Source organism: Leuciscus leuciscus, assembly GCF_965113295.1.
Source record: "Leuciscus leuciscus genome assembly, chromosome: 21".
Lineage (NCBI taxonomy): Eukaryota > Metazoa > Chordata > Actinopteri > Cypriniformes > Leuciscidae > Leuciscus > Leuciscus leuciscus.
Window position 1 is genome coordinate 7,542,273 of NC_138745.1, and position 12,851 is coordinate 7,555,123.

The 12,851-nt window shown below is 36.3% G+C and overlaps 2 protein-coding genes across 3 annotated transcripts in view; both read left to right on the top strand.

Annotated features, from left to right (window-relative positions):
- The window catches only part of prkg1 (protein kinase cGMP-dependent 1), a 173,996-nt gene extending 167,926 nt beyond the window's left edge, over nt 1-6,070 (top strand). For both annotated transcript variants that reach the window (XM_082151509.1, XM_082151508.1), the window contains exons 10-18: nt 177-273; nt 1,188-1,327; nt 1,433-1,522; nt 1,617-1,758; nt 2,252-2,415; nt 2,545-2,667; nt 2,939-3,001; nt 3,275-3,341; nt 3,577-6,070. In XM_082151509.1, coding sequence (XP_082007635.1) covers nt 177-273; nt 1,188-1,327; nt 1,433-1,522; nt 1,617-1,758; nt 2,252-2,415; nt 2,545-2,667; nt 2,939-3,001; nt 3,275-3,341; nt 3,577-3,675 — 985 coding nt within the window. In that variant the 3' untranslated portion in view covers nt 3,676-6,070. The remainder of the gene's footprint in view (nt 1-176; nt 274-1,187; nt 1,328-1,432; nt 1,523-1,616; nt 1,759-2,251; nt 2,416-2,544; nt 2,668-2,938; nt 3,002-3,274; nt 3,342-3,576) is intronic.
- Nucleotides 6,071-10,549: 4,479 nt separating this feature from the next.
- dkk1b (dickkopf WNT signaling pathway inhibitor 1b) lies at nt 10,550-12,417 on the top strand. The gene is made up of 4 exons (XM_082151171.1): nt 10,550-10,825; nt 10,913-11,057; nt 11,152-11,292; nt 11,797-12,417. The coding sequence occupies exons 1-4, from the start codon at nt 10,622-10,624 to the stop codon at nt 12,045-12,047; spliced, it is 741 nt and encodes a 246-aa protein (XP_082007297.1). The 5' UTR covers nt 10,550-10,621; the 3' UTR covers nt 12,048-12,417.
- Nucleotides 12,418-12,851: the final 434 nt, after the last annotated feature.

Genomic DNA, 12,851 nt, shown 5'->3' on the forward strand with positions numbered 1-12,851 from the left:
TGGTCAAAGCACGAGGAGGCCACAATGCGTGAGCTACTTCCTATCCCGGTAAAGGAGAGGAAGGAGAGGGAGCGAATAAACAGCATTCCTGCCCCAATTCCTGCTCCAACATTCCCTATTACCTACTCTATCCAAACCTCTAAGAAGTTTCCCTTTTTCCACTTCAAAAAATGCAGATACGAGGCGGAGAATGCCTTCTTCTCTAACCTGAAGCTGGTGGACTTCAACATCATCGACACCTTGGGAGTTGGAGGATTTGGAAGAGTTGAGCTGGTAGGATGGTCCACCTTATATATGTGTGCATTTTATGTTTGATGTTTTCATGTAAATTAAAAAGGTTTTAAAAAATCATCAGCCTCTAAAAGCACTACAAGGTGACTGCAGCAAGAAAACAGTGAATGCACATGGTTTAGTTGCTTTATGGTATTCTGCTTATGGTATGCAACACCCCAAAAACAAAAACAATATGTTAACTGATAATACAAATACATTTTACTAATCTACTTTGCAGGAAATATGAGCAGCTCTCAAATGATCTACGGTGCTAAAGGACAGATCAGGTCTGGGAATGCTCTAACTCTATTCAGGGTAACTTTCCACAACAGAGCTAATAGGGTAGACATCTGAATTACTGCCACACAAAGTTCAAGAAGACTAGTTTATTGACTAGATAGATAGATAGATAGATGGATAGATAGATGTTCCAATAAAAATCATAAATGTGTGAGGTTTTCAGCATGACCATTAATGTTAGGGGGAAGAAAATGACGGGAACTTTGACATAGAGAGGAGGGAAGAAATCCGCATTGCGGATCATACTCTGTTGTAAAGGAAAGCCCAGTGGTCCTGGAAGAGGATTCCCCTTTCCACTCGCCTATTTCTGGCAATGCGGCAACATAGTAAAAACAAGTGGCCTTTCGCCAGGGAGTTATATATGCTTGTAGTGCTATCCGTTTGCTAGATAGCTACAGGATCAAATGAACATGCAAATGCCTTCATGAAGACGCAATGTGAAGAATTCCTTCTCTCAGTCAGTCCCTTGAAGACCCTTTACACATTAATAGACCATGATTCAAGTGCTATATTAACACTACCACTTGGTTGTATTACTTGTTTCCATAGGCAATATTCTTATTAGCACATTTTTTGTGGTAAATTTTTTTTGGGTGTGCCTTTGGTGTCCACAGGTACAGCTCAAGAGTGAAGAGACCAAAACATTTGCAATGAAGATTCTGAAAAAGCGTCACATCGTGGATACGCGGCAACAGGAGCACATCCGCTCTGAGAAACAGATCATGCAGGAGGCTCATTCAGACTTCATTGTAAGGTAGGTGCTAAAACCTCCTGAGAGCATCATTGGAGGTCATATCCTAAAAATATTAAGGCAAAAATAAAAATTGATTGACAAAATTCTGTGGTTGTGTTCCCTCAGATTGTACAGAACTTTCAAAGACAGCAAATATCTGTACATGTTGATGGAAGCCTGTCTAGGAGGAGAGCTTTGGACCATTCTTAGAGACAGGTAGCCAAATTGTTTTTGTGATGGTGGCGGGTGCTAATCACTCTAACTAATAGAAACCCAGTAAAAAATCAGGGTTTCTTTTCTCTATTCATAGAGGATCATTTGAAGACTCAACTACACGGTTTTATACAGCCTGTGTGGTCGAAGCATTTGCTTACCTGCATTCCAAGGGAATAATCTACCGAGATTTAAAGCCAGAAAATCTCATTCTGGATCATAGAGGATATGCTAAGCTTGTGAGTATTTTTTTCAAGATCATTTTTAATGAGATTACACATTGTGAGGCTGGTGAATTTTAAAGACTCATCATTTCATCAGACTTTAAAGACTTTTAGTGTCAAGTGGTATCAGGGGGAGCGACTTCTCTTTCTAGAGAGCATCTGATTGGACAACAATTTGTATACGCCTCTGAGTGCAAGATGAGTCATCAATAATTTTGGTCCATTTACCCAAAATGAGAAATACTTTTGAATGTGCATATCTTTTTCTTATCAACTTTTTAGTACACTAGGAAATTCAAAGCTACACTAAAAATGGTGGGATGTTTCAACCCATGTTTGGGTCAAATATGGACAAATCCAACCGTTGTGTTTAAAACAGTTGAGTTTGTTTATATTTGACCCAAACATGAGTTGAAACAACCCAGCATTTTTTTCTTTTTTTTTTTCTTTTTCGTTTAACAGACATGTACTAAAAGCTGTAATTTTTATGTCCATTCGTCTCTTGTAGGTGGACTTTGGCTTTGCTAAAAAGATTGGATTTGGGAAAAAAACATGGACTTTCTGTGGAACGCCGGAGTATGTAGCCCCAGAGATCATTCTTAATAAAGGCCATGACATCTCAGCAGACTACTGGTCATTGGGAATTCTTATGTATGAACTCTTGACTGGAAGGTAAATCATGTTTCCTATTACTGTGTTTGAAAACTTGTTTCAATCAAGTTAAGCTAAAATGTTTTCCATTTGTGTGTTTAAGTTTACTCATTCTAATTTTGTAAAATCCGATGTGTATTTGTTGTTTAGCCCACCATTCTCAGGACCAGATCCAATGAAGACATATAATATAATTTTAAGAGGAATCGACATGATAGAATTTCCAAAGAAGATCACCAAAAATGCAGGCAATCTAATTAAAAAACTATGCAGGTGGGTACATTTTAAAACCCGTTAGGTTCAGTCTGTGCTGATTTATTGACAGTTATTGACATATTAATACTCTATGTCAGTTGAGTTTTAAATTAACTTTAAATGTTCTCCTGTTCCAAAGCTGTTAACCTCTATCACACATGTATACCTCACGGTTAAAACAAATCCTTAGTTTGAAATATAGTGTAACTGGGTTTGGCAAAGGGAATTTTTGACAAAATCAGATCCATAAATTAATCTCTTTTTTTCCTCCAAATATTGTGTCCCCCAGGGACAATCCGTCTGAGAGGCTAGGAAACTTGAAAAATGGAGTCAAAGATATCCAAAAACACAAGTGAGTGCCCCTATTATTTGGGAATTTGAAAATTGTCTAGAAATCTAGAAAAGTACTGAAACTTTTATAAAATCATTAAAGTCAATGAATTAATATGTATTGTATACAAACTATATATTTTGTCTTATGCTGTGCATGGGTTCAAAAAATGTTGACATTTAAATCTAAATCTATTCTATTAAATTTAAATCTTTAAATTCCTAAGAATGGTATGTGTCATTCAACTGGAACACCACACTACGCAGGATCTTTATTCTATTTTTTCCATCATAGATGGTTTGAAGGCTTTAACTGGGAAGGCCTGCGCAAAGGAACTCTTGTACCTCCAATTATTCCTGATGTGAGTATTCCACATCCACATCTCCAGAGGGTTGAGCAAAATCCAAATAAAAAGCTCCTTTAATTCAAGTGTAAATTTGAATTCAAATGACAGGAAGATCAATTAAGAGAACTGCAATTCAAATTAATTCAACAGTCACCCAAAACCTTTGTGACAAAACATAATTACGTCGTTAATTTTGGTATAGTAATTTGTGCGTCTAACATCCCATTTCCTCCACTCACGTTCCTATTAGGTTGCAAGCCCGACTGACACCAGTAACTTTGATAGCTTTCCTGAGGACAACGAGGACCCTCCCCCAGATGACAATTCCGGCTGGGACACTGATTTCTAAAACTGAAACTCGTAACATGCCCCGCCCTGGAGCGTCCCGTGCGATTCGTCAGCCTGAGGGTGCGATCGAAGAGGAGATGGAAGACGCCTTGCCCAGCTCTGTGACACCAAGTTGCCTTCGCCCATGCTTCTGTCCTGCGGTGCCACTGGGGGCGTCCCAGCTCCCCGCCGCAACCCATGACTCACATAACTGTCCTAATCATAAAGACTGGAGTTCATATTTGGCCTCAGATATGGACTCAGACTGGCACCAATGTTTCATAAATGAGCCCTTCATATATATCTTTTTTTTCTGTGCTGTTTTATGTTTGACCGATTGCACACGCAGCATTTGCAGTTTTTGTGTCTGGGGTCTTCAAAATAGAATCATAAATAGAGACAGGACTATGATCTGGGCTGGATATTGATAATGTTTCTAGGATGCATTTCAATCAGGATTTTAGTTTGCATTTACTTTTAATTGTATGACATAGTTGTGTGTAAAATACATTTGGAACAGAAGCACACATGTCACATACTTAACAAAGGTTCTGTAGTGGATACAGATTGATTTTTAGATATGATTAAATTAATTTCCATGTTGTCCTTTTTTATGCATACTCCTTTAAAAGGGATAATCCATCCAAAAATAAAACTTTACTTTCTTCTGTGGAACACAGAAGCTGATATATTGAAGAATTTTGGCAACAACGGTCCAATGGTTTCGGTTTCCATTGACTTCCATTATATGGACAATAAATACAATGGAAGTCAATGGGAACGGACACTGTTTGGTTGCCAACATTTTTCAAAATATATTCTTTTGTGTTCCACAGCAAAAAAAAAAAAAAATGTCGTACTGGTTTGGAATGACATGAGGGTGAGTAAATGATGAGGTAATTTTTGGGTGAACTATCTATTAAATCTTTTAGCAGAATCTTCTAATAAAAGGTTTCTTGACTGGATATTTTGTTGCAGAATGGGAAACTTTAAAAATACTGTTTCATCATTAATGAATAACTACACAAACAAGTGAGTAACACAATATTAACAGTCTAGCAACTGTTATTAACTAACAAGAAACTCTGATTAACGAATTAGTAAGTAATAGTACTCACTTGAATGTGGTTCACTATATAGTTCACTAGTAGTTCACTACATCTCACAGAGGTATGAACTACATAAAGGTTCATAATTAATGTGAATAATGTATAATTAATTCTAAAGTAAAGATCATGGTAACTCACTAGTAATGACTCAAGTGTCAAGTGTTCACACATCCACCAGAAGGAATTACTATGCAAAACTCAAAAGCTTACAATGACTTTAGTCATTACTACAGAGTTATCATGCTTTTCACTTTAGCATACTCTTACAAATAATTGGTAATTCATTCTGAAGGATTTGGTAATACTGGAGACATTACTAGTGGGTTACCATGATCCTCACTTTAGAATTAATTATGCATTATTCACATATGAATATGTGTACATAGTTCTTAAAAAAAAAAAGAAGTAGTTATTGATTAGCTAATAGTGAACTACCTCACTCAACTGAACACTATTAATTAATTAATCACAAGTTTTCGTTAGTTAGTTACTAGAATGTTAATATTGTGTTAATTAAATATTCATGTGTATTAATGAATTCGATTTTTTTTAGACAACGGGAATCTACTGAAATATTGAATCAGACTCAATGCAGTTTGTGCACCACTAGAGGGCAGGGTTTTAACTAAAATACACACTGTACTTCTGTAGTGGAAGGGCTGTTAAGTCACAGTTTCCCTAAGATGTGTGGGCAAGATCGGGATTGTTTATGAAGGTAAATAATCAGCTCTAAAATTGATACCAGACATACTTTTCTTCCATCATTTTCACCAATCATATTCATAACTCTCCCCGACTCATTTAAACAATGATGAGAAGACTGCCCATGGTCTATAATAGCTTGAACACAAAGTGCTGTGCTGGAAAACCAATTATGTAATCTTATTTATTGTAGGACCAGGGTTAAATATTTATGTATATATATATAAATATATATATAAATATACAGTGGTAATATTTTTGTGATATTCGTAGAGATTTATTGTCAGAGTAAAATCATTCCTTTTGCATAGTGTTTTTTTTTTTTCTCTCTTTTTTTTTTTTTTTTTTCTCCGTAAGCTATTTTAGTTGTCTTGTATTATCTTTACTTTTCAAAATGGATATTATGTGCTCACCATATATCTTTTGGCATTATTGAAAGTGCCTTAACACAGTGGCATTCAGAATCCACCCTGCTTGTTTTGATGCTGCACGGCTAGGTCAGACACCTCAAATGTTCTTTTTAATGTGGCTTTTTTTTGTTTTGTTTTTTTAAGGTACCAAGATTTATATGCGTTTTTCTTACAATAAAAGCATCTTTCAAAGTAATATGTCTGCAAAAAGCTGCTGTTTTCACTGCATGTTATGTTCAGAAGTTCAGGGTGTCCTACAAACAAGATTTGCTATCTTGTCCTACAAACAAGATTTAGCTTGAGGTGTCAGTATTATGAAGGGTCTGACTCCTATCAGCTGGTGATAATGCTCTGTAAACATCTGCCCTCCCCTCTTCTCAACAGATAACACACAAGCATGGTAATGTTTCATTGCCAGCACTGTGGCCCATAGACATCAAAAGATGTAAACCCAGGGGGGTAGAAAATACATCTTTGACCTCCAGCAGCTAAAACCATCCGTCAATGGCATATCTGGGTCATTTCTACAGTTTGGTGGATTTTGGACAGAGCAGGTTTTTTGAAAAACATATTTAAAATGTATGTTTTTAATCTTTTCACTATCATAAAAACACACTGGTCAAGCTCATGCTAGTATAACCTAATAAGTCTGACCAACTATTACAAAAATCACATTCTATGACATTTGTCAACCATGTTACATGACATATTTGCAATGCAATGTGCAGCAAGGTGGACCGTAACAGGGTAGATGTTTTATGCTAATAAAATCCATTACTAGCTAGAAAAGAACAACAGAACAGATTCAGGAAAAATTTGAATATATATATATATATATATATATATATATATATATATATATATTTAATATATATATATATATATATATATATATATATATATATAAAGATATGGCATTTTCATATCCAGTTCAAATTGACACAACAGGGTGGACGTTGTTTATACGCTATTAGATAAGTCACTTAAAAATGAGGGGTGGAAAAGAGAAACGTTTATGACTAATTCTTACTTTGTTCTTAGAGTTGCTTTCCCTCAAAGGAAATGATGTCACTTCTAGCAAGTCATGTGATTTAGGGCATATGCTTAATATTGTAATGGGCAAATGGCATGTAGCAGGGTGGACTGACATTTGAGGGACATGAGCTCATTTAATGGTTTTACACAAAATATGTATCATAATAAATTGTATTTTATGTAAAAGAGAATAAGTAAATGTAGGCTATATAGGCTACTAATACTTAAAACTGCAGATTTAGAAAAAATCACATTAACCCTTTATTTCATAGTGAAGTTGAGAAAACATGATTGGGGACATGGGTAATTGCCTGTCAAGTGCTTCAAAAAGTTTATTATTTTTATTATTATTATTATTGGGTACTAATGCATTTGTGCTAATTGGGGTACATCTATAGGCTACATAGAAAACCATGTGGCATTAAAGTTGATCAACATTTTATGTAAAATATGCAGTATTGTTTCATAAAGCTTTTAATATTGATATATCGGTTGCACAATATAGCCTAAATAGCAATATCTCACAAAGGTCCTGAAAGCATTAAATGGATGTAACATTGGGTTATGGACACTCAGAGATTAACTGGAGAGATTTTTCTCAGTGTGAAGACATGTTTGACTATTTATTTATGTTTCTGAACATATTACTACACTTTTTGGGCCATGTAGGTACTTACAGTAAACTCTTCACCCAGCTTCAAACATGAAGTCCAACAAAGCATCAACAAAGAAACAAGTTTGTTTTGGAGAGTCATCAGAGGACATGCATCAACCCCCCGCTTAGACTGTCACACCAAAGGAGGACAGGAAAGGATAGCAACCTACAAAAGTAAGCGACGTACCTTCGCATTCCCTCTGCGGAATGAAGAACACACCATCACCACAAGAGGGACAGTCTGACTCCCGCGCGATTATTTGAAAATTTGACATCACACAATGAAACAAAGTGATCTAATTAACACTTTCAAGGACATCGCAACTGCGATTTTTATAGGTGACGGGAGTATGTTTTGTGTAAAGGCTACTCTTAAATCTTAGATAAATAGCTAGCGATGTCCGATACGTGAACGATTCGTTTGAGTCGGATCTTTTTCCATTCGATTAGTGTAAACCAGTAAATAGTCTTTTTTGGACATGTCCGATTCGTAAACAATCATCCGATATTGTTAGAGTGAACAGATGGGTGATGATAACAGCAGAAATATTACAAATAAAGCATAGCTAGGCTACTGAAAACACAACCATGTCCGTTTTATTAATGCGCATATTTAGATATTTTATTAAAACATCCATAAACATCAAGAATTAAATGGACTTGATTGGAAATTATATAAATATAGGCTACAGCATATTATGGTTCTTAACGTTTTCATGACCTGAATCACCGATGCACCTAAATGAACTGGGGCACAGTAAAAAAACGTATTTAGCCTAATAAAACGAAAGCTAATCAAAAAGCTTAACAACATGCAAAACATACCATTCGAACATGTTAGAGCATGCATGCCACGTCAAGTGATGAAGTAGCTAATTAGGCTATGTGACTTCGTAAAAGAATGAATTCAGTGTTTTGAATCGGTTCTTTGAAAAGACCTATTCAAAAGAACCGAATTACCTACTATTCAAAGCCATTGCAATGAATTGAAAAAGGCACGCATTTTACATTGATGTGCCAAGTTAGTTTGCTATAGTTCGCCACCTGCAGTTAGGCTATAACTATTATTAGGCCATATGGAAGATTTCTTTTCATTCATTCATTCTGCATTGACCTGATGTCATTTTTCACATTGCTTTTACCGCGTCATAAATGCAAGGACGCACGGTTACGATTTTTAATTTTTGCTGTTAGCCTAGTGACTCAGGGTCATTCAGGACTCAGGAGCCCTGACCTGATTGAGATGTCATAAGGAATTTTAAAACAGGATTACCTGGCATCCCACTAAATGAATTTGCTAAGTACATTGCCCACAAAAAGCCGCTAAAAGCCGAGCAAATGGACTGTTTGCGAAAATAGCATCGCTGTGGAAGTCTGATTAAGACACGGGCTTCAGTCCTGTTTGATCTAAGCTCATCAAAGGGTCCTTTACACAGGCTTCATTTTACACCACTGTAGGCTTTGGATGTACAATTAAAACAAAGCCAATAGACAAAGGGATGGGGATGAACCCTGCCAATTCACGTTTAATGAAGTGTATTGAGCGTTTGTCCTGTGGTCGTCTATTAGAAGTGACCCGGCCCTGTCAACAACATCAAAGACATTGATTTGGGAGTTATCCCGGAGAATTGGGCAGACAGACACTTTGAAAATGTTAAATCGTTTGCGCAGTTTATGCTCACCAATTTATTAATAGGCCTACATTCTACATTATTATTGGTGGTTATCATTTAGGAGCAATCTATCCACGCTGCAACAGATTTAATTTTAGACAGCGAATATCTGAAATGTTTCAAATCTTGAGTCAACCTCACCTATAGCCTACTCAATATAGCCTACTCAATTTTAATAAAGATTCACATGGGTAGCTCAGTTCATTTGGATGATATTATTTTAAAAAAGACTTATCAGGAAGCCTAATTGTTTTATTCTGTTCTAAAATGTAAAGCTCAAATCGTTTTAATATAGATCAATAGATGAACCACGTCACCTAAGAGCGTCGCATTCTTATCTCAGATTGCTAATCACTCACTATTTGTTTAAAAGCACAGACTGAACGATAATTAATTCGGTAAACTTCTCACTTCTTCTTATTTGCATATTCACTTTGATCTCGTGCACTTAATCAAACGCATTTCAAAGAGCACTCCATCGCGGTTATGACTCAAGATCTGCTAAATCTGCCAACTTACTGCATTTCTAACATGGAATATACAAACTCACTGTGAAAAACGATGAAACTATAGGAAAATAAACTCGGAATATTCAGGCGATAGTTGTCCAGTGTCAATTAAGTATCCTGATTTTTGAATAATGAAATAATCAGACTGCATGACTAACTGCACAAAAAAATAAATAAAAATAAAAATAAAAAAAATAGACAAATTATTCAAATTATAGGCTATATATATATATAATTATTATTATTATTATTATTATTATTTTATTATTATTATTATTATTATTATTAAAACAATTTTCCAGTTCTAAAATTCCAAATATATGGTAAAGCCTATTGATCCAAGCCGATCGTCAGTCTAGCTTTGCTGTAAAAACAATTTGCTAATATGTTTTCTTTATTAGAAGTTCAATTCAAAGTGTTTGAACCTTGTGCAGACTACTTTGACTTATGCGTCACTTTGATTTTAAATAAAAGCAGATAAAGTTTTGTAAATGGGTAAATGTGCATCTACAGTATTGCATAATATGGCCATATAATACAATATACAATCTGTATAATAATTTTTGACTTAACCTCATATTTCTCTCAGCAAATGACTGACCTCCCCATTAATGTGAATGAAATAAGCAGTATTACTGAAGTGGCTGTTTGATGGCATCTCGTGAAGACGTGCTTACAAACACACTGATAGACAGACAGCTCAAGACACTACGCTTTGAAATTTCATCCAGCTCTTTGTTACTCTCAGCGAGGGGCGGGAGCGCAAACAACCCCGCGCGCGTATAAATGAAGCGTCTCGCGCTCATGAGGAACCACAGAAGCGCTCTGCTCACCTCGGGAATACATCCTCCATCCAAGGAATAGCAGACCTGACGATGCTGCACACTGCCATGTTCTCAACCGCTTGCCTCATTCTTGTGGGCTTCATCAAAGTGGCATCCGCTGGTTCTGTGGTGCTCAACTCGAACGCTATTAAGGTCGGTTCAGGTGTGGCGAGTCCCATTCACCCGGTCAGCCCGAGTCCGGATGAGTCACCTGCGGACAGCGGCAGTCTGAACTTCGCCGTCGATACACCGCAGGTAAGAATATAAACGAGCACATGTTATGTTCAGACAGCTGTTTTTAAATCGTGGTCGTGAGACTAATAGTGTATTTGTAAACTCCAGCAGCCTTTAATCTGCGAGAGTGATGAGGAATGCGGTGGCGAGGAGTTCTGCTTCCTGTCTCGCGGTGTTTGTCTCCAGTGTAAGAAGCGCAGGAAGCGCTGCATCCGGGATGCGATGTGCTGCCCTGGCAACCACTGCAGCAATGGTAAGATCAAACTTATGAAAAAAAACACTTTACCGTTATAAATGCTTAACAATTAACAAGCAGTTTTGGCTAACTATGAACCTCTTCCTATTAGGAGTTTGTCTTCCAAATGATCCTGACATGATTCATCAGATTGGAATGGAAGAGTTTGTGTCCATCTCCAATGAAAACTCTACTTTTGTGATGCCACCAAAAGTTCCAAGTCAAGGTTCAACACAAAACCAAATGCTAAAAGGTAAATAATGCTTTAAATAACTAATAGACTTTATCAACCACCATGTTATGTTGATTTTATGTTTGGGTGTCTGTGTAGAATAGCTTCAGGCCATTTTCAGATAATGTTCCTTTGAAATAATTGCAACTCAGTAGGCAGATATTTGAACCCTGTGGTGTAACACTAAGTAGGCATGAACTTTTCAGGAATGTGAGCGGTATTAATTAGGGTTGTAAAGTTTCCAGAAACTTTCCAGAATTTTTTGAAACTTTCCAGGATTTTTTTTTAGAAATTCTTAGAAACTTTCTTTTAGAACCCTAATTAGATGTGACGTAGATTAGACATGTAGAACTTTTGGAGCATGTTGAAATGTGTTAATAATCCAGTTTTAAGACTAACACATGCTTATAAACACGTTAAGTTAATGATCATCAACCTGATCCCTTAATGTGACTTTTTTTTTTTGATTCCCCAAAAAGAACATGTCAGTTGTGCATGATATTCATGGCTGTTATTTTGTTAAAGGACTGGAGGGAGAAACCTGTCTGAGATCATCAGATTGTGCTGAGGGACTCTGCTGCGCTCGTCACTTTTGGTCCAAAATCTGCAAGCCCGTCGTAAGAGAAGGCCAGGTCTGCACCAAGCACAAGAGGAAAGGCACCCATGGCTTAGAAATATTCCAGCGTTGCGATTGTGGGGATGGTCTGTCCTGCAAAACGCAAAGAGGAGACGGCGGCAAGTCATCACGGAGTCTGCACACTTGCCAGAGACACTGAATGAACATTTAAGGAATTTTCTTTCACGAGCTCAAAAACAGACTTGAGCGACGAGCGGTTGAGGGAAACAGGACTTGGAATGGGATACTCTGTTTTTCAACTGGTTTCCTCCATTTTCTTGTGTCAACATTGCAGAGTAGATATAATTGTTTCTCAACGGAACTTAAATATTGCAGTAAATTACTGTATTATACTGTAAATAATATAAGGCAGTTGGCACTTAATTCAGATATTTTTGTCAACCCTGTTTTGAAAGAAGGTGCTTCAGTGTTTTACTAGTCTATCTTATTTGTGTATATCTGGTTTTTACAGTCATATAGAGCTGATTTAAATGTCTATTTTATTCTAAATAAAGATTGTACAGATGATATTCAGTTTGCTGTGTTTTAAGTCATGCTTGCATTAAGAGGATTAAGAAAGAGTTTCTCGAGCTGTATGTAAAGAATACACAGAATGTTAAGTTAGGTGTGGTCAGAGTTGAGGAGGTTTTATGTATTCCCCTCTATAACTTTAAGGTATTTAATAAGGTGTGTCTATAAAAAAAAAGTAATATTCAATTGCATCAGGGAGGCTATTTTTAGTTTGTATTACTTTGAAGTCATTTTGTGTTACACATGTTGAAACAAAGTTACCAAAGAGAACAATATCAAAATGATCAGCAAATGATCTATCATTTAAATAAAACACTTTTTTTTAAGCGTATAAGATAAACAGATAAACAGATAAAGCGATGTTACAAACAAAAAAGAAACAAAATCGCAGTAATGTAAACGAACCCATCTTGAAACGGAGATTAAAAGCCAC